The sequence below is a fragment of the Diprion similis genome, chromosome 7, assembly GCF_021155765.1.
Source record: "Diprion similis isolate iyDipSimi1 chromosome 7, iyDipSimi1.1, whole genome shotgun sequence".
Taxonomy (NCBI): domain Eukaryota; kingdom Metazoa; phylum Arthropoda; class Insecta; order Hymenoptera; family Diprionidae; genus Diprion; species Diprion similis.
This window is the reverse complement of record NC_060111.1, coordinates 5870157-5892280: the sequence shown is the minus strand read 5'-3', so window position 1 is coordinate 5892280 and position 22124 is coordinate 5870157. Positions and strand designations below refer to the sequence as shown.

Genomic DNA, 22124 nt, shown 5'->3' with positions numbered 1-22124 from the left:
CGTAGGGCCCTATAGAAAAGCCCATTATGACACCCATGGCCAATCCGTTCATCGCCAGGACCATAATGGTGCCTCGGATTTCGGGGCTGGAAATATCTCCGAGGTAAATGGGGTAGCAGATGTTCACCGCCTCGTTGGCAGCCCCACAAATGAACCTTGTCACATACAGCCAGGGCACAGAGTACGCTGAGATTGACAAAATCCAGGATATCAACAATGCCAATCCGTTTCCCATCAGCACTCTTCTGCTTCCCAAGTATTGGACGCCAATTGCTCCCAATATTGCACCCGGTATTCGACCCAGTTGGAACGCAGAGGATATCCAGGAAACTTCGTCAGCTGTCGCGGGAAACGGCGAATCCCCACTCAAAAATTTCGCGATGTAAGGTGAGGCCCAACCGATCGAGAGTCCACAAACGAACAGCTTCAACATCACTGAGTAACATGAATATTTACGATTGAGGATCTGAATATTTTCGTTTTGTCGATCTCCTTCACTCACCAGCTATCGAACCGAGCCATTGCAGCCACATCGGGTAGGTTCGCCAGGACGTAATCAAGCTCTTCATCACGTAATCAGAAAAGTGGGCACCCTGGTGTCAAAACTGATTCTCGGAATATCGAATCAGGATTGATTTTTTTACTAACAACTAGCGTTGACTTCAATACTTTCCTCAGGTCTAGCACGAGCTAGGGTCGTGGGTGATCTGAAGTGGACAGACGTAGGCTGGTATATAGGTACTATTCGATTATAGAATTCGATTACAGTTGCCGTCTTCGAAAATGTATGTCTACTTGTAGTCGGCTGCAGCACATAGAATGTGTGTAAATATAAATTCAACAGTGTTTGCTCGAAATCTTGAATCGAGATTCATTGATATTTCTTATCTCGTTGTTCTGTAGTCTCCGAATATCAATTTCTCTATGTTATCATGACGGCAGGCTGATATGTTCTACACGGTGTTGTGATTATTGTAATTCGGATTATATCCCGCAGAGAGTTTATTCGTTTGTGAAATATTTAAGTTTCTTCTAGACCAAAGACAAAAAAATGCGTTGTCCAAATTGGCATAACTTTATTTCTCTCTTAAGGGGCCTATTTTTACAGCCTCTTCCCCCCGTAGTAAAATACCTGAACCTGATCAGGATTTTATCGATTGTCTGACGATAATTGTATTCATTGGTCACACATGATTTCGTCGTCTATGGCTTTTCTTATCTAGTTATTCTATATGATGCAAATCCTAATTGCTGTAAGTTATCATACGACAACCTGATATATGTTTTAAAGCGTTTTATAATTGCTGTAATCTGAGTGATATCTCCAGGACCTTTTATGCATTTGTGGAATATTTAGGTTTTTCCAGTATTTCGTATTTCGCCAAAACGGTCACATAGTACTTATCAATTCGTTGTTGTACGATGTATAAACGTTTGTAACATGTGAACTGTAGGAAATAATTCACACAATCAGAAGTATCCTTGTGTTCACTAATTTTGACAACTACTTTTCACTATCTGCAGTACACGTACAACTTAACTGTATAGTTAAGGAGCTGGCGTTGTCTATTGACAGCGCTACGAAAACGTTGGTAAAAAGGTGTACTATATATACCATACCATGTGCTCGTGTTTGCCTCTGGGACTGATGTTCGAAATTCTTCCAAAAACGAAGAACATTCATGAGGCAGAGATCCTGATTACGTATTTTCCTAAGGCAGACAAGTTGAATAATTTATTTTTAAATGACAATTTCCTGTAAACGATTTTTTCTTTTTTGGCACCTGCCGTCTCCAAACCTGGGTCTTTCCCGTCCAGCCGTTTTTTCACCCGAGTAATATATTTCAAAAATTCCGGAAATGTTCAGGCTAATGTTGGAAACCTTCAACTTGATCATATATCAATCACGAAATTGTAGAAAAATACATTTCATCGTAAAATCTTTGCTAAATAAAACTAAGCAACTTTGCAGTAATGCAGCGATGAAACTGTAAATTTGAGAGAAAAATAAAAATAACGTAACTTGAAAAAACGGTAAGGTGAAGGGTAATAATATAGCTTTAAGAAAAAAGATATTGAGCTTTATTTATTGAAAATTAAATGCTTAAGTTTGGACAGGTAAAAAAAGCAATAAATCATGTATTAGGCATTAGTATTCACACATTTAATTATTAAAAACATTACTTCTATTGTCTATTCTACAAACTATATTTCTATCTTACAAACTCGTGTTGTACATAATAAATTTTACATGGTTAAACGGAATTAATTTGACGCCAATACACGCGCGCGATTTATGGCAACACTAAGCAAAAATATATATTATTTTTTTTCGAAAATATAAGCAATTGACTTACTGGTTTTCTTTTTACAACATATTCACAACTACTTGCTGTGATAAAGCAGAGTTCTGAATGTGTGCCTCAGGTTTTACATGCCATGTTATTAATGATGTAGATCGAAAGACAGAAGTAAGCACATAAGATACTACCTCCTTTTGTTTAAAAAAGTTGAAGTGATGTAATTCGAAAACGCAGCGACGCCCAACTTTTATCTCGGGCCTAATCGATTCGTATTATTGTAAAGTTCAATATTTATCGTTATGAAACGTGAGCAAATTATAAATCAAAATGCTCACCAGCTCTCTGACTACTTGAATATTACATGGGAAAGTGTAAGTGTAACATTCGTACGTGTAAATACGTTGATTGAAGGTAATCTGTTACAAAAATGTTCAAAAATTGAAACGAATGTAAATTAGACTAATGAGTGGATGTCATTTTTGTAAATTTTTCGAACTGATGCAAGTTTTGATACGCAGTCAATCAACTAGAATAATGGTTCGATCCATTCTAAAATTACAGCAATTAACAATTAATTATATGTGGGACTAATTCCATAGTTAATTCGTGATTAGGTCGCTCTTAATTCCCATCAATGTTTTTCCTTTCGTATTTGGCGCGAATGCGAATCCGAGATGCAAAGATATCGTCGACCTTGGCAGATCGTTGCAATCCAGTAGATACAATCTTTGTCACTATCTCTAATAGACATTGATAACTGGCGATTGAAATGAAGCTGGAAATCCCGCCGAGTGCACAACATGTGGAGCATGCATAAAGCATTTCGATCGGGTGTCGAAAAAGTAACTCCTGAATTATTTAAGATTTTTTTGATTACTGGTTAAAAAGTTGTGCCATTTTCACGCTAATTCATATCCCATCATCCGTCAGTCGAAAATACGAAAAAATCATTGATACAAAAATCCTTTGCCATTACGTCAAATGGAAGAAAATATTTTTTGCCAATTTTTTGTATTTTGTGTTTTGTATTTTCACAAGGAATTTAAGGTGTAAGTTTCATGAAGTTCAAAGGTGGCCAACACAATGAAAATTGCGATATTATACTGTTTCGATCTTATACCGTTTGAAAATAATCGGCAAGAAATAATTCCTTCCATTTCACGTGATCAGGAAAATTTTTGGTAGCAATGATTTTTCCGTACGACTGACGGCATTTTGAAACATTTCGAAAGTAACGTTTATTTGAATTATTCAAATATATTAGTACCATATTGACAACTAAACATTTGGTTATAACAATATTTTGAAGATTTTGAAATTTGATGGTTTGTCGAGACTTCTATACCTTCAACGAATCTTGCACTCGAAGATTTGAGAAAGAACAACTTTACAAAGTAATTATCGTCAGAGAAGTAATCTCGAAGGGTGGTCAGATTCACATAGGAGAGAGGCGAGCATAATGGGCCCCCTGGACAATGAAATGGAATTAGAAAAAACTATCAGTAATACGTAAAATGTATTTTCAGGTTAGTTACGAAAAAATTGCGTTGCCGAAATAGGTCTAGCATTATTTCTGCCTTAAGGGGCTCATTTTTATCGCCGTCCCTCTATAGTAAAATACCTAGTCCGGATTTCATCGATTGTCTGGCAACAATTATATTTATCGCTCTTACATAATTTTATCAATTATCTGAAAGATGTGAAACGAGATCCTCTTTCGAACTTCAAGTGGCCTATGAGAGATTAAGAGAAGTCTAGAATAGTAAAAGATACGTCGAGATATGTCGGGAATTCACACCTATTGTACATTGCACGGATACTATTATAATTTCTTCACTACGTTAGTCTGTATTTCTGTCAAAGTTTTTCCCTTCGTTGGAGGCATCATTAACACGCCGTAAAGCACGGAGATTAATGGTATGACTGCCAGTATCCAGTATATGTAAGCCTCGTCGATGAGGTCGATCAGATATTGGTAACTTGATACTGAGAGGAAGCCGAAGATGCCTCCAAATGCGCAGCATATGCAGACGGCCAGAGTTCGTATCTTAGCCCCGAAAAGTTCGCCGAGTAGTATGTGAGGCACGGGAGTAATTCCCACGCTGTGAAATAGCCCAGAAAATCCCAGCGAGAAAATGAATAGCCATTGCAGCGAACTCGGATCAACGCCGACATTCAGAAGGTAAAAATGAACTCCCATCGCCGTATTGCACAAGCTGACACCACCGTTTGAAATAACCCACATTACCGTCCTTTGCCATTTGTCAACGAACAGCGTTGTCATCCAACCGCCTAGAACGCCTAGACCCGTCGTTATAAGCGGCATCGTTGAAGCTGATATCACTGTCAGCATCGCTCTGGTCGAGATTGTTTCTAGATAAACCGATATAGGATTAATTCCGGTGAATTGCGCGAAAAAGGTAAACAGTATCAAATTTAACGTAGCATATCGGTTGCAGGGTAAATTCAACTCCCACAATCTGTCCAGGAATTTGGCCGATTGTGTTTCGGTGATGAATACATTGATCGATTTCAGCTCCTTATCGACTTCTGCCTTTCGGTTGAAAGCAAGTATGGATTTTTCTGCTTCCGCAAAGTTCTTTTCGCCCGCAAGGTAATACGGCGAATCCGGAAGCAACAGCATAATCACAAGGAAAATAACGATCGGGACAAGGCCCACGCAAGCGTAAACTTTCATCGACACGTAGGGCCCTATAGCAAAGCCTACCATGCAACCTATGGTCAAGCCGTTCATCGCCAGGACCATAATGGTGCCTCGAATTTCGGGGCTAGAAATATCTCCGAGGTAAATGGGATAGCAGATGTTCACCGCCTCGCTGGCAGCTCCATAGATGAACCTTGTCACATACAGCCAGGGCACTGAGTACGCTATGAGTGACAAAATGCCGGATATCAACAATGCCAATCCGTTTCCGATCAGCGCTCTTCTGCTTCCCAAGTATTGGACGCCAATTGCTCCCAATATTGCGCCCGGTATTCGGCCCAGTTGGAACGCAGAGGATATCCAGGAAACTTCGTCTTCTGTCGCGGGAAACGGCGAATCTCCACTCAAGAACTGCGCGATGTAGGGCGAGGCCCAACTCATCGAGAGTCCACAAACGAACAGCTTGAGCAGTACTGAGTAACACGAATATTCACGGTCAGGGATCTGAATTTTTCCTTTTTGTCCATCACCTTTACTCACCCGCTATCGAGCCAACCCATTGCAGCCACATCGGGTAGGTTCGCCAGGATGCAATCAAGGCTTTCTCCATATCGTTTGGAAGTTGGGCGGCGTGGTGTCAAGATTGGTCCTCGAAATATCGAATCGCGATTGATTTTTTCACTTACACCTCGCGTTGACTTCGACACTTTCCTCAGGTCTAATGCGGGCTAGAGTCGTGGCTAATCTGAAGTGAACATGCATCGACTTGTATATGCCTATCGATCGTTGAATCAGCTACCATCTTTCAAAATCTGTATGCATTTGTATTCGGCTTCAATACACGGAATGTATAAATATGAATTCAATAATACCTGCACCAACCTGTGAAACGAGATCCATTGATATATCTTATCTAATTCTTATGCAGGTTCGATATATCAATTGTTGCATGTTATCAAGACAGCAACCTGATATGTTTTATAGTGTGATGCAATTGCTGTAATTCCATTTATATCGCGAAGAGTGTAAGCGAGATAGCCTATTCCATATATGTATGCATATTGTATACAAATATTTATTTCGAAACGGCTTATTGTCAGCTCGGAACGGTCATCACTGTTACAATCAGCTATAGTCTGTCCCACCTTCTTATTGCCCTGCCGAGTATTTCTCTCCCCACTCATGTGGCAAGGCTTCGCAGAGCTGGTAGCTTATATTACGTGCAAAATTACATCAGTGAATGCAGTCCGGTGCCATAATCTTATAAGCCACCGTCGAAATACGAGAAGCATCAACAGCCAAAACCCGATGTACGTGTCCTGTTATATTTGAAAATTTTTTCCTTGTTCTTTGTTAATTGACTGAGCTCGATTTGATGCAATTTTATTTTCGTAAATTTCTTAGGTGAGCGGGCCATCAATCAGCCCTTAATCCGTCACATGGCTTTTTGGATCGATCATCAAGGCTTTAAAATCACGGAATTATATCTTATTATATTATACTTAGATATGCATACGGCCAGAGTTTGTATATCTGACAGATAGATCTTACCGATGAGAATCGGGGGGATCATGCTCATTTCCATGTTTTTAAATGCTCCTCTGGGCTCGTCCTCTTTGCTGGAGATTAGCCACGAAGGAAGAAGATATGATCCTAACGTAAACTCGCAGTCAGTCACGCTATCCGTCGCCCCACGAATATGCAACCGAAGTGACACGTTCAATTAATGTTGGCGATAGCTTAGGTGATGTAGGGATCCGCTAACTATGAGCTTTATTTGTTCATGGAAATGCGCAGACTCCGGGGCTTGAGAAAATCCGAAGGATTCTCCTCATAAATTTCTCAACGAAGTACATGAACAATCAGCCACCAATCATAGCGGCCTAATCCACTCCGATCGGCATCGAGGTAAATGAAATCATGTGAAACATTCCTCTCGCAGAGATGAGCTCATTGTCAGTGTAACTGGTTGCGACGTTTACACCACAAGGCCGCATGAATAAGTACAGCTTGATCAAGATAAGCTCGACGTATCCCCTGTTCCCTGGTGAATTGAGCTTTCGCAGCCGGTCGAGGAACGTCACTGATCTGGACTCGATGACAAACATCTTCGTCAAAATCAGCTTCAGCTCGATGTTTGTTTGATGTTTTTAACTTGGTACCGAATTCCTGGTCTTCTTTATTACACTGTCTTCGCCAGTTGAACAGCATGGTGAACCAAGGAGTAGTGAGAATGTAGTGAGATAACTGATGTTCGGTACGATGCATATGCAGACATGCAATTTCATCGAAACAAAAGGACCCGTGATCCGGCCTGCCGATAGTCCAGGCTTAACGCGCTGATTTTCAAGGCTATTAAAGTTCCGCTTACCTTGGGACTGGAGGTGTCTCCAAGGTAAAGAGAGAAGCGGAAGTACATCACATTGTTGGCAAAGCCAACAGTAAACCTGCAGTAGCCACGTAGAGCCATGGCATAGAATTTGCCGCTATTGTCAGAATTTAGGATGTCGAAAACAAAGAAGAAATCTCAAGCCACTATTTCAACAATATAGGTGTAATTGAAGATCCTGAACGGATGGAACAAGTCATCGAAAATTTTATCAACCTTGCTTATGTTGACAAGACGTTAATTAGGTGTGAAACGGTTTTACTATACTTATGTATTCAACGGCCAAGACCATTATGATGCCGCGAATTACGAAGGTAAAGAGGGTATCAGATGTTTACCGCCTCGTTAGCAACTCCACAAATGTACCTTATCACATAGAGCCAGGACACAAAGTACACCGTGATCGAAAAAATCCAGGACATCAATAATGCTGATCCATTTCCGATCAGCACTCTTCTACTTCCGAACTATCGGACGTCCATTGCTACCAATATTACTCCATGTACTCAGTCCAGTGGGAATGTCGAGGATTTCCGGTAAAAAATTGTGCGAACAACTTCAACATCACTGAATAATACGAATATTCACACTTAGGGATCTAAATGTTTTCTTCTTGTTGATCATCCGCACTTACTCGCTATCGAACCCAGCCATTTCAGCCACATCGAGTAGGTTCGCCAAAACATAATTCAGCTCGATAGCGCAAGAAAGTTTGACGGTATAGTGTCACAATTGATTCTCGTAATATAGAATCGTGATCGATTTCAACTTGGAGAGCGCGGGCTAGAGTCGTGAGTAGTCTGAAATGGAGGTATATCGACTGGTTTTTGTTATTCCATTGTTCAATCAATTACCCTCTGCGAAAGTGTACTTGCGTTTATATTAGGCTTTAACACATGCGATTTATATAAATATGAATTCGGTAGTGTCTGTAGGAAATCTGGAAACAAGATTAATTGATATTTCTTATTTCTGTTCTATAATCATCTGAATATTAATTGGTGCGTACTGCGTATGCTACCTTGTCGGCAACCTGACATGTTTTATAAATTGTTGTAATTGATATAATTCGAATGGTATTCCGACTAAAGTTCAATTCATTTTTGGAACATATGAGCTTGAGAGTATCTTGCATCATGGAAATGATCAGATAACACTTAGTTTTTTAATTTATAAACATTCGTTACATGTAAATAGTGGGAAATGATTCGTGAAATTGGAAGTTTTCTTGTTCTCACAAATATCGGAAAATTACTTTTACTATACCATACCACAGAATAGTTTTAAGATTAGCATAAGTCTGCTGGTCCATAATATTAGAAGAAATATCCTTTGAGCATAGGGTAAGGTATCAAAAACTCGGGAGAAAGTGTTTTTACAATTTATTCGAAGGAAAAAACAGGATAATACATAAAAAACGTATGACTGCGTTATATACGTGTAGATGTGTCAATTAAAGGTAACCTGTTTCCAAAATGTAAAAAAATCAACGAATTTAAACAAGACCACGGAGCAGATCGAATCCTTAAACTCATGCAGGATTACATTCACGGCTTATCAATTAAAATATTCATTCCATCCATTATCAAATTACAGCAATGAACAATTATTATTTTTACGTGGAACCCACCGCCTGGTTCATCCATGATCAGTTCGCACTGAAATCTGAATTTCCATCAGGGTTTTCCCCTTCGTGTTTACCGCGGTCGGGAGGCTGAGAAGTAAAGATATTGTTGACCCTCGCAGATCGCTCCAATCCAGTAGATATAAATCTTGTCAATTATCGTGATTAGACATCGATAATCGTAGACTTAATCTAATCACGCGACATATGCGAATATAATTGATCTGATACGGGTGCTTATCTGTTCACCTGTTTCAGTCGAATTCATTGCACGATGCATGTAGATATGTGTTATGACATTCGTTGGCAAGTACTTATCACGCAAATATCTTATCTAATCTTAGTAAGAACTTTTTGTTTTTAATACCTTAATACAGTGGTAATTTCATCGCTAACGTAGTTCCAATTTTAACGAAGAACAGATTTGTCATGGAAATGAGAACACTGCCCATTATTATACAGCGAGTTTATCTATCTGCGGAACGATCCGTGCGCCTTATTTCAGCAACCGGTGTTACAGCTCGTGTCCAGGTTGAGGATCCTCATCTGGTTACTGAGATCGAAAGAGTGGGGAGCAGCCGCCGGGTGGGGGAAAAGCCATGAGTTACCCCCACCAAGTCACCGATTAGAATGAGAGGTCCGGCTCCAGCTGTTGCTCCCTCTTTCTAATTCCGGCCTCAGCTCGGTGCAGAGACCGCGCAGTTTATTTCCCAGAAGTCTGTGCGGGCGAGATGCGATGCTCTACTCGAACATGCGCTGTAACTCCGGTTGTCTGAATCAGGCGTACACGGATCTTTCCGCGTCTAGGAAAACTCACGGTATATGTTGATAAAAAGTTATATCCCTAACAATAAGTAAGAAAAGTTTATATATCACGAATTAAAAGTGAGTAAAATAAGTGAAATGGATGGAATATCTAACCTTAAGATTGTTGATATATGTTTATACAATACCGAAGAGAAATATAGGCAGGTAGGGGAATATATTGTTTTTCATATTTTACAAAATTGGCGAAATTATGAAGGAGCTTGGACATAAGTTTGTGATTGATTCCAAAAATTATTCAATCAAAATTTATTTAAAAAAAGGTGCCAATTACAATCTTAATTTGTGATTGATCAAAAAAAAAAAAAGATGCCAATTACAATTATAATTTATAATTGATTCAATAAAGGTGTCAATTACAATTGTAAATTGTGATTTGTAATACATTTTTTCTGTAGCTAATAACACAAAGTTATTGGATGCTACCGAACATTAATTGCAAGTCAATATTATTTGTAATTTACACTTCAGAGGACGATACAACATGAAAAAAGGTGGGTAGAAAAAAAGGGTTCGTCTTAAACACCTACTTGAATCGAAGTTTGTTTTAAATATTGTTACTGCAATTGAACATAAAAATCGGCTTTATGATCATTTTCTTCATACGTTATCTCATTCTACATTTTTTGCATACGGTCTTGTTAGAAATGTTTCATTTCTATAGTTAATGTCATACTTAATTATCCAGTAGGTCGTCTTGAATTTCCGTGAGTGTTTTTCCCTTTGTATTTGGTACCAGTACGAGGCCAAAAATAAGAGCTGCGAATACCCAAACCCCGGTTATCCAGTAGATGTAACATTCGGCAATGACTTCCAACAGATACTGGTAACCGTATATACCGACAAAACCAGCGATACCACCGACAGAACAACATATGCAAATCGCCAGAGTTCGTATATTCGACCCGAATAGTTCACTGAGAAGTATGTACGGGATGGATCCCATTCCCATACTGGAGAATGCACCGTATATGCTTACGGACAATATGAAGAGCCATTGCAAGTAGCTGGGATCAACGCCGATGTCCAAAAGGTAAAAGTGTATCCCCAAGGCTATCAAATTCAAGGAAAGTCCGGCTGTAGAAAATACCCAGATTGTTTTCCTCTGGAATTTGTCAACAAAATACATTGACGTCCAAGCACCCAGAATAGTCAAGCCACCCATTGTGATTGGCATTGTAGATGGTGAGATCAAACTCAGCATTCCTCTAGTCGCGATGCTCTCCGTGTATGTTATCAGAACGTTCATTCCGGACGTCTGCATGAAGAATATCAATGCGATTAAAATCAAACCGTACTTTCGGTTCTGGGGCAAATTCAATTCTCGCAATCGATCGAGGAACGTGATGGACTTTGTTCTGGCGATAAATTTTCGAACCAAATCCATTTCCAAGTCGACATCCGCCTTTCTGTTGTAACTGATTATCGAATTCTCCGCCTCTTTTATCTTGTTCTTACTCACGAGGTAGTAAGGTGACTGTGGTAACAGCGCAATGATCACAATGCAACCGACGATGAGCGCAACCCCGATCCCCGAAAATACCCTCATTGAGACGTAGGGACCTATTGCATATCCTGCAACAATGCCGAGGGACAAGCCGTTGATCGCCAGGACCATTAGAGTGCCTCTTATATTGGGACTTGAAATGTCTCCGAGGTAAAGAGGGTAGCAGATATTCGCTGCTTCGACGCATAGTCCGCTAAGGAATCTGGCTGCGTATATCCAGGGCACGGAGTTTGAGGCGATTATCAGGATCCAGGAAATCAACAGAGCGACTGCATTAACGATTATCACTATTTTTCCACCCAAGTATTGAACGCCAACTGCTCCCAATATTGCGCCGGGGAATCTACCGAGCTGGTAAGTCGACGCCATCCATGATACCTCGTCCGTTGTTGCCGGAAACGGGGCAGTTCCACTCGTAAAGCTTGCCAGGTAGGGTGAGGCCCAACCGACCGACAGGCCGCACGCAAACAACTTCAACATCACTGCGGAATACGAAAGCTGTTACGACTATTGATTGATGGAGGGGTAGCTCAGAGGTATTGTTTCGGCATCACTCACCTCCAAAAGCACCAACCCATTGCAGCCATAATGGGTACTTCAATAACAATGTACCCGAACTTTGAGTCATTGCGTATGGGTATTTGACACTCTGGTGTCGAAATGGGTCTGTGGTCGAGTTGGACTTGGTTTAACCGATTTGCGTCGGGTACAAATTGTCAACTGGTCGGAGGCCTGCTGGATTTGTACGTATTCCAAAATTGACAGCCGCGAACTGTTTAGCTTTAATCGGTAACCTTCTGAACGATCCGAATGATTTATTTGGCTCTGTGTATGAGGTTTATTATCGTGAAAAATGTAAGAACTGACACGGCCATGCCCATTATTTACAGTATTCGTGTATGTATGTGACGATAAAGCTTATCTTTTCATCTGGTCAAATTGCATTAGGCACTGAATGTATCTAATATGATAAATGATATTTCTCCAGTTTTGTTATCGTTTTTATAGATTCTGAATACTGATTCGTTCGGTCTTGATGTTTTGACGTAAGAATTAAGATTATTCGTTCTTGGAGACGTTAAGTAACGAAATTTAGATACACACGATATAATGAAAAGGAACGGGTAGGCGAACAGTTAAAACTTATCAACAGCAGTTATATCGGATTTGTTACCTTTTGACGGTATGGTGATCCCAAAAATTCACATATCAGTAACATAAAAATACTTACTTCGTTATATAGTATATTTATCGTACCCTAAACTGATGCATCGTATACGGTTTGTCAAAATATTCTGGGAGAAGACCAATCTGTTTTGTAACATTGACGCATGCTGATGGCAAATATTAACCGTCGAATGCGAGCTCGTTTTTTGCTTCTCACCCAGTAAGAAAGTCTCTACCGTAATTTTTTGAGAAATTAAAGAGCTCGAATAGTCAGTTTTTGTCGATCATCGTCGATATAGCGTCGATCCACAAAGAGTTAAGATTTCGTTACGATTTGATCAGGCTCATGCTTTCTGACATTTTTGACAACCATTAACGTCGTTGTGTTAAATTCTTCTAAAATCAATTTCACTGCTTCAAAATACACTGTAATTATTTAAACTAAGGTTCCAATTTTAATATCGACCGTATGAGTCACCTTTATTCGAATGTTCAACATAAACTTTTATTTTATATGTATAATATGCCAGGACTACTAGTAGGTACTAATTGCAAATGAGAATAAGTATGACGATGTTGGCACTACGCTTATCTGCTCAAACGTTCGTATCTCCTGTTTATTTATAACCTGTTGATTCTATTCATCTGTTATAATCAAAGCCCGCCGATTAGCCGACGTTTCCATTCTTCTATGCGTGATATTTAATCCCGTGCTCAAGTATCTCGAACTAGGCCTTGATTGGATGTCGACTACCCTGAGCTGTTTTAAAAAATCTTAATCGCGGAAGATTGCCAAGATCAGTTTGTAGAAGGAACGACGTTGCAAGCATCCAACAACTCGAAAGTGAATAACAAAAAAGGCCAGAGTAAAATTTTTTTACTGCTCTTGGTTTACGACAGTTATTCATCGAGGAAAATTCAATTTCTTCTCCAGCAAAGCGGAGTCCGTCGTATTGAAATTCCTCATTTTTTCCACCCTCCAGAACTCAACCCCTGGACTGCCTACCGCCTTTCTCGCACTTTATTTTAATAGTGTTTACCCCCGTCGCGACTGACGAGTCCTCGTTCTGAGTACCGAGTACCAAGTACCAAGTACCAAGTACCAAGTACCAAGTACACCGGTCCCAGGTGAGGATGAAGACGTAATTAACCCGGTGATCGTAAAGAGGAGGCAGCCTGTTTACAGCGGCTGACTTCTTTCCTGCTTTCTTCACTGTGTATCTATCTATGTGTGTGTATGGGTTGGTGTGTTTGAGCTTGGAATCTTAAATCATGTGTTTAACGAAGGGGAAGATTGTGCATCATTTAACCACGGAAGAGAGCAGTCGTTCAAGGGTCATTTCTTGAAAGGAATCGTTTAACAAATTCGCAAATCTTCACGATGCAGAACCCAACTCGATCGGTAAGGTAGAGGCGGTGGAGGTGGTGGAGGTCCAGCTAGATTCGACACTTTACTTTCGGGTAAGAATACTCGCACGTGACGAGGATGAGGCCTTGCGATTTCAGAGGTTAAAACTTTTTACCGTGTAATTTAATTCTTCCGACCCTGAAACGTTTACTTAGGTATCCGACAAGCTGATATTGTTGCTCCGATGGAACCCGAAGGGCGGTCAGGGGGAGGGGGGGGGGGGGGGGGGGTTCAACATTGACCCGGTGATAAATCCAATTCTCCAAAGCGTGCCCGAGAGACCGTTAATATCAATTTACTCCCGGGGTGGTAACTCTCGACAGGAATGTCGAACCTGTTAACTGGAAGGAGGAACAGATCTTTTTCTTTTTATTCTCGAATTAGGGTTTTGGTGTCACTTATAAGTGCCGCCATTCTTGGGCCGATCAATCGACATTTGGTTTCATCGCTGATCATGATAATTCGGTCCGGTTTTATATTTAAGAGAACCTTCGTGTGACGTCAAATGAATTACACTGTTGCTTTAACTTGGAATTATTTATACCCGAACGTCGTCTCGCATGTGTGATTTTATCTTCAATTAGCTGTCGACGACGACGACGTGTGGCGAACAGGTCAAACGCAATCGATTACTTCCTGTCTAATATTAGGCGGATTGGTTTACTGCGACGCTGGGCTCACGTACAAGGTTGAGAAAATATTTTTGATTTTTTGTTTCTCGTTATACAGTTTTCACGCCTTTTTTTACAATCGTAGATTTCGGGAATCTAGTTGGAGGGAATTTGCTTTTATTTCGTAACGGACTTTATCCGAATTCGCTGCAGAAGAATCCTCGTTTCCTTAGCTTCGCAGTGTTGATCATAAAAATTTTATACATAAAATCGTCAAAAAACAATCTCTCTCTCTCTCTCTCTCTCTCTCTTTCTCTATACTAACAAGTCAATCACACGTCAATCGATGTCTTGATGAATAAGGTACAGTAAAATGCATAAATGTCTTAAACTTCCGGCTAACAACTTGTTTTCGGTCCGAAACAAAATGAGATTTCGATAATAAAATTGTGGCTTTATGAATTTGGGCTTCTTTTCTATTTAACCATGTTGTCACATGTTTCCAAAGTTTTTCGTATACTCTGTGACTGTCACTGTAAGACACGAGACGCGTTCGTGGTCTACGTCAATTCGTACGAGAAACGAAGAGCTCGCAAAAATAATACTGTCTCCTAGGCAACTTGTCGCTGAAAATAGACAGCGATTTTTATCGAGCAAGATGAAAAGAGAAAGATGTAGAAAAAAAATAAAGGAAAAAAAAAAAAGATTTACCCACAGCTGCGGTTTTCGTAAATAATACTGTAAATATACAGTGGCGATAAATATAAAAAGATCTGCGCAGATGTAAATAATATTTATCTCTCCGTAAGTCCATTGTAGAAAAAATGCCGATACTTGTGGTTTAAAATTTTTTTCCGAAACATGGCTGTGGTATCGTTCCAAAAAACTTTCGCGCAGTTCTTCTGGCCTTTTATTTTATACAATTTTTTTTTCCCTCGTCCTAATTATATTACTGCAAAACAGTATTCCTCAATTGTAGATTGATTATATAATTATATATATATATATATATATATATATAAAAAGAGCGACCTCTTAAAAATTTTTTTTTGATCTGTCCTTTGGAGTGGGCTCTTAAAACATCAAAAACTAATATTTTGTCAAACGAGACTCAAAAAAAAAAAAATAGTCCGTTATTTTGCGCTACATATATATATATGTATTTATCCATGTTGCGTGGAAACGTTCCGCATCTTGCAAATGGTGACCAATCACGAATTTTAGTCAATCGATATACATACATATACATTAATATACATATATGTATGATATAATACTTGCATATTGAAAAAAAGGAGGATGAATTTACGGAAAAATTTATCGGGTCACGAATTTTCCTCCAATCCAAGTTATTCGTTATTACTATTATTATTATTATTTTTATTGTTGCTGTTGTTGTTCTTGTTGTTGTTATTACTATTATATATGTATATGTGGGTACACGGCGATAAATTATAGTGTGATTATAAATTAATATCACGCTATCAGGGTGCAGCAGGCGGAGTGTTGCGCCACGTTATCAACTTAGCCCCGAACCAGCGAGCAAAATAATTAGAACCACCCGGTATGAGCGAGGCGGGGAAAGCCTATTTGCAACTAACCCGAGTAGAGATTCAGATATTAATCTGGGCAACAGATGCTGCCGAGGGGTCTGAGCGATACGTCACGGGTCTTCGTTGCGTGACACCGCCGCGGCGGACCCTTTACTTTAGATTTACAATCCATGATCCTGGATTCGAGACTCTAATTGTACGTATCCAAGGTACGTCTTCTAGGATTTCAGCATTTCTCGCACACCGTTGTCACCAGTTATACTCATTAACTTCGCATTTTCGTCGTGCCGACTGATAAACAAAAAGAAATTATTTTTTTCAAAGAATCGATACTTTTTCTCTTTATTTAGAATTTTTCACGACTTTACTTGAAATTAGCTTATTAACAAGTTTTCGATAATTATTAAAAATTTGACGAAAATTTATGGGTTTATTTTTTATTTGATAATTTTGTAAATAATAAATGTTTGGAAAATTATTAAGTAATACGATTTTATCGCACTTCACGTCGAGAACGTTACGAGTCGTATAATGCGTGCGTTACAAGATTTATTGACTCCACTCTGTTGGATATAGTAAGAGGTTTCTTTTTTCCCCTCTTTTTTAGCCAATTTAGGTATGCAACTTCAGACGTGAGTTTGAATAGGTACCGTATTTTACTCGAGTAGGTAGTAGGTACCTATATGTTATATTATACACTTGACCCCCCTTGGATTTAAGTGTCTTTGGATTCTACAGTTTGCACAATTGAAAAAACAAACCTGTGTCCAAGGAACAAGAGTCGGATGAAAAAATGATGAAAAATATTCAAACCCCGATGATATATTCCACTCGTTTAGCACATGCAATGGCTAAACGGTTTTTGATTTTATGGCGTTGAATTACGTGATGTAATTTAAAAGGGGTCACGAAAAACCTGGAATTGTCAGGGGATTTTTAATTTGGTCATGGAAAAAACTGACAACGTCACTTTTCTATCATGGGAATTAGACATGATTTTTTTTATTGAAAAGTTTAATTTTTTTTCGTCTAGAAAAGAAATTCCCTCGAACTGACTTTTTTTGTTTTTTTTTTCTTGCAGTTTTAGGTTTTAGTAACTTACTAGAGTTTGGGAAAAACTTTCAGGTTCTGGAAAAACTGGAAATAAATATTTTTGGCCACCCTGAAATGTGACGATGTAATATAGGTTCTAAAAAATTGATCGATAATTCACTAAATATATGATAAATAATAATTTACCGTGCTTCAGACTACAGTGAACAAGCCATATTCATTGTCAGACTCGTATGATTGAAAGTTGAGCAATTTTCTATGGATAATTTTTAACACGGAAGATAAAAGGGTCGATAATTGGTGCTCGATCTGTCAGCATTTAATTGGAACATCCACTTTACCACACATATATTATATGCATTCATATGCCGGCTGCACGCGTGTTTGTATGTACATACATACGTGTAGCGAGAGACTCGATATTGAAAAGCCAATATCCGACACCCGACATAATTACTTGGCTGTGACCTCTGACTTTTATCCGTGACTCTGGGTGGAAAATTTATATCGGTAAGCGGACAAGCCTTGCTCCATCCCTCCTTAGGGTGTACAGTCCAGTATAAAACAGTCCATAAAACAGAGAATTGCGAAATACAGACTGAACCAAGTTGAGCTCGGGTGTATAAACAGGGTGTCCAGTATTCATGGAAATTATTGAATCAGGGAATTCTCAGGGAATTTGATGTCTCCTGGACAAAAACCTGGAAATCTCAGAGAATTTCATGGCGTATCTGGAATATAATAATTTTCATCCTAGGTTCATAAAAATTTAGCCATTTGATGAGAAAAAACAAATTTTTCTTTCAACTTTCAGGCAATGCTCATGAACCAAGCACTGACTTCTTAAAAATTGTACGAGCTAGCGAATTCTTACAAATTCGCCTCGCAATGAGCTGTGCTCTAGTCAAATATAGAATATTCTTGTTTGTACGACTGTTGTATTTTTAATTTATTCTGTATATGAGAACAAACTGGATAAATAATGATTATTGTTTGGAAAACCTGGAATTCTCAGGGAATTACGTTTTCAGAAATAACTGGACACCCTGATAAAGTTGAATTAGGACGAGACAGTCTCCCCTCAGTATTAAAAAAAAAAAGGAAAAAAACAAACAAACCGATTCGATTTGCACGCCAAAGATCACTTGTTAACGATTTTATAAACTTTTTACTCTACTGCATTTATTTCGATTAGAAAATCGTATCGCATGATATTCAATTTCGAAAAATTATAACTCATCATCTTCTTTGTCAATTGTTTGTTTATAAATAGTTGGAAGGAATTTTTTTTTTCTTGACTTCTTCAACAGAATGAAAAAAACAATCACAGCTTTTGTAAAATCAATACTGACTGTGGATAATGAACTAACGATTTATTTCTAAGTATATTAATTCTGTTAAAAAAATCCGTGTCACGTGATCTGTACAAAATTCATTCCAAATTTTCACGTAAGAATTTTGCAGTAATAAAATATAACTGAAAATGACACCAAGTCTCAGATTATATTAATCGTTAAACTATTTGGGAATAATTATTTTCCGATAAAACTGATCGAAACTTAATTAATTTATCGATTTCAAATTCCCGATTCTTAATTTCTTCTATAGGGGAGGATGGGGCGAAGTGGGCACCTTAAAATTTTTGATATCTCAAAAAATTTGGGGGCAAAGTGGATCCCCTGAAATTTTTTAAATAAAAAAAGATAAAATCAACCGCCTGAACTTTTTTATTAAATATGATTAATTCGGAAATCATTTACTCGAGTAATTGCATAGCTCATAACGCGAAACGTTTCGAGTTATGCTTCACTCTCAATTCGTCAAACTAAATTAACAATTCTCTGAACTTGAAATTTATGATTACTTTTTCTCGAGGAAGTTTGATAATAATTAAACATAGATGTTCATATAAAAACTAAACATTTTATTCCGATGTAAGGCATTATTTTCTTAAGGGGCCCACTTTGCCCCACTTTCCCCTACTTTGAAAATTTTCCGACTGTACTGTACGCCTGCAAAATCCCTAAGCCGAGTAAGAATAAGGATTTTCATCGCGAAGGACGTGAAATTGGGGTGACACTTTTGGGAGAGGGTACGAGAAAGAAAGTCCTGCTTTGCGGGCGAAAAAGGAACTTTGTAAATCCTCGTACCGTCTTATACTCGTCCCTAGTTTTCTTCTTCCCTTTTTACTTCCCGTCTTTATTCGCGAGTATGGATACCAAACTCGACAGAAATTCTCTACTTTCGCTACGAGTCAGCCATAAAAATGTTGAAAATAGAAGGAATGAAGTGAGGAGAAGAAGAAAAAAGCAAAAGAAAATTAACAAAAAAATGCCGAACGAACGAACCAGCGAAAATGGCTCGAGGCACGAAAGGAGGAATCGATTTCTTCTGTCAAAGGATTGGCTCCTTGTATTTGCACCAGTGCACGCCTAATTACGACGTCACAAATTGGGAAACTACGAAGACTGTACACGTGTAATTAGCCGGAAAAGTTAACCTGAAAAAAAATATGAAAGTTTAAGCTCAAAGTTGAAAAAGGTTTTCTTGAGTCAATCTTTGCTCCAATTTCTTAGCCTGAGATTATTTATTATCGGAGGGCACGTGAACTAGGGATTTGATTAGTTATAATTTCCTCGAATATTTGAAGAGTTTATCTGCCCTAAAAATATTCGATTCAATTTATTGTACGTAATAATTAACTGAATTATTCAAACTAATTGAACTTTTATTGACGTAAGTTTTGATGCTTTTTCTTCTTAATTGGATCCGATGATGCATCCTGCAAGTATTTTTATATCTCAAAAATCGTGTTTTTATTTTTCATTACAGGAATACGATTCTGAACACGAAAAAAAAATATCAATTTTTTGATACCTATATATTTTTGCAATTTCACCGCAATTTTACTGCGCTTCGTAAAACTTACGGTGGATGTATAAGTTAATAAAAGTAGCTTCACGTGAATGCAAATTACTTGTCGTTAATTAAAGTGATTCTGAATAACTGATGACGATCCCTTCGCACGACTTGAGGAAAATTGTCTAGTAAGTATAACTTGACGTTGATTAAAGTGTTGTCAAACGAATTAGTCGCGAGTTTAAGCAACTTGATGCAACTCGCATGTATATAGTTTGAAATAAATCAAAGTAACTGGGTGACTCATGTGACCATGATGTAGAATAAGTTCAATTAACTTAACACACCGCAGTCGTGGAAATGATCGTCGTTTCGACGTTAATTAAAGGGACTTTGCGCACATTCAAGTGTTGTCAGAACAGGATATGAAATACATGGTGTGCCTAGGAGTGCAGATTCTTTCTCCAAAAAAGTTTCTCTCTCGCGCTGGATCGGACTTAAGTAAGACGTGTACCAACGGCGCGAAAATTCCCTAGATCGGTGGTGATTAATTGTTGCGACGTTGAATCTGCGTGGGGAAAAAATGAGCGGGACTTTAAATAACTCACATCACGTGACACTACACGTGATGGCATTACCGAGCAGGGTAGCGTTCGCCAGATAAATAATTCCCTAGCAATATAGGGATTTCTTTAGACAATTGGTACGCATCTCAAAGGTAAAGGCCTTAACCTCTAAGAAAGGTGAGTCGGATAGGAGTTCTAGGCACACCATGTATACTCACACCGCGTTCTCGAGTCATGGTTTAGCCCTTGTGGTCTCGACTCCTAACGAAGGAATGGAGCAATCTGCGAAGCAATTATACCACGGCTGTATACTTTCGTGTATCTTGATGACCGTAAGAGACGCGGGTGCTTGACCTTGATACTCAGTCAGGCTGCAAGGCGTCTCGAACCGTGCAATTAATAGCCTGCAAGCATCAAGCGTTCGTCGCGTCGCCTTGCTTCGCGTCCTCGACCTTCGTCAACCTCTTGGACGAGAACTTGTGCGATGCATGAGTGGAGAGAGAGAGAGAGAGAGAGAGAAAGAGGGAGAGAGAGAAAGTGATGACATGGTTAGGGAGATTGGTGAGTTAAACATCAAGTGAGAACCATCAAAGGTTGCGATATTTTATTACAGAAAAATTGAAATGTGTACGAATAAGGATGGCCACTAAGCTAAAAATGATCGATGCATCGATTAATCGAGTCGAAAAAAATAATTCAACACGATTGGATTAAATCGGTGAAAATTAATCGATTAAACGATTATTTCGTATTTTTTTGAAACGCTGCATGTGGAGCCAAAATTTCGTAAATTTTAGTATGCAGTCTTAATAGCGGGAAAAAAAAAATTGATGAATCTTTCACCAAATCCATGGGGCTTACATGCTATAAACCCCATAAAGTTGGTGCGAATCGCTTTCCAGTATATTTATAGGGATTTCGTCAGTTTATAAACTCTTTTTTTTTAAACCGATCCCAAAGTTTGAAAGGCTTTTGCATTACATATGTAATACACGTTTAATAACCAGACGTAGCAAAATAGGAGTCACTGAATAATTCATTCTCCGGATTGCGATCGATTCTCTGTAATCCAGTCTCGTTCAGTTTTGACACATGTCGTATCCGTCCTTGACTTTAGTGAACTTTTTCAACCAGCACAATTGGTGTGTCCATCAAATTGCTTGCGATTGCGTCGACTCAATGACTTCGCGAAGTTCGTCGACAAATCAGCTGGATTCAATGATTCTCGATTATTCTTCTACGTTTTTGATTATGATAATCGATTTTATACGCTCGGTTATATTTAAATTAGTTAATCGTTGGTCTCTTAACGTAGCAACTTTATCAATAAATGCCTGAGAATTGAACTGCACTGGCATTCCTAAGAAACATCGAGTGTTCTTGGATTATGTGAATTACGTCGACTTCTTATCGCGATATTCGGATACTGATATATGTATTATTTAAAGAAGCTTCGATCTTATCATTTTGACCCAGTTTTTTCACTCGGAATTAATCACATCGTAATATCACGTTAGCTTCGATGTTGAATATCTTCTTTTCTACTTTTTCGAAAAAGAATTTTTTTATTCATATTATTATTGTTTTTCTAACA

At 38.6% G+C, this 22124-nt stretch overlaps 2 protein-coding genes across 4 annotated transcripts in view; one reads left to right on the top strand and one right to left on the bottom strand.

Moving 5' to 3' along the window:
• The window catches only part of LOC124407879, a 181143-nt gene that overhangs the window by 32381 nt on the left and 126638 nt on the right, over positions 1-22124 (top strand). The gene's annotated exons all lie outside the window — the stretch shown is intronic.
• LOC124407877 (facilitated trehalose transporter Tret1-like) lies at positions 10483-11995 on the bottom strand. Its single transcript, XM_046884438.1, has 2 exons — positions 11872-11995; positions 10483-11795 (listed from the first exon to the last, which is right to left on the bottom strand). Exons 1-2 carry the CDS (start codon positions 11939-11941, stop codon positions 10483-10485), a joined length of 1383 nt encoding a protein of 460 aa, XP_046740394.1. The 5' UTR covers positions 11942-11995.

Coding starts and splice junctions, on each gene's coding strand:
- LOC124407877 (XM_046884438.1), bottom strand. CDS start 11,941: ATGACTCAAAGTTCGGGTACATTGTTATTGAAGTACCCATTATGGCTG. Junction 11,796..11,871: donor ATGGGTTGGTGCTTTTGGAG/GTGAGTGATGCC, acceptor CGTATTCCGCAG/TGATGTTGAAGTTGTTTGCG.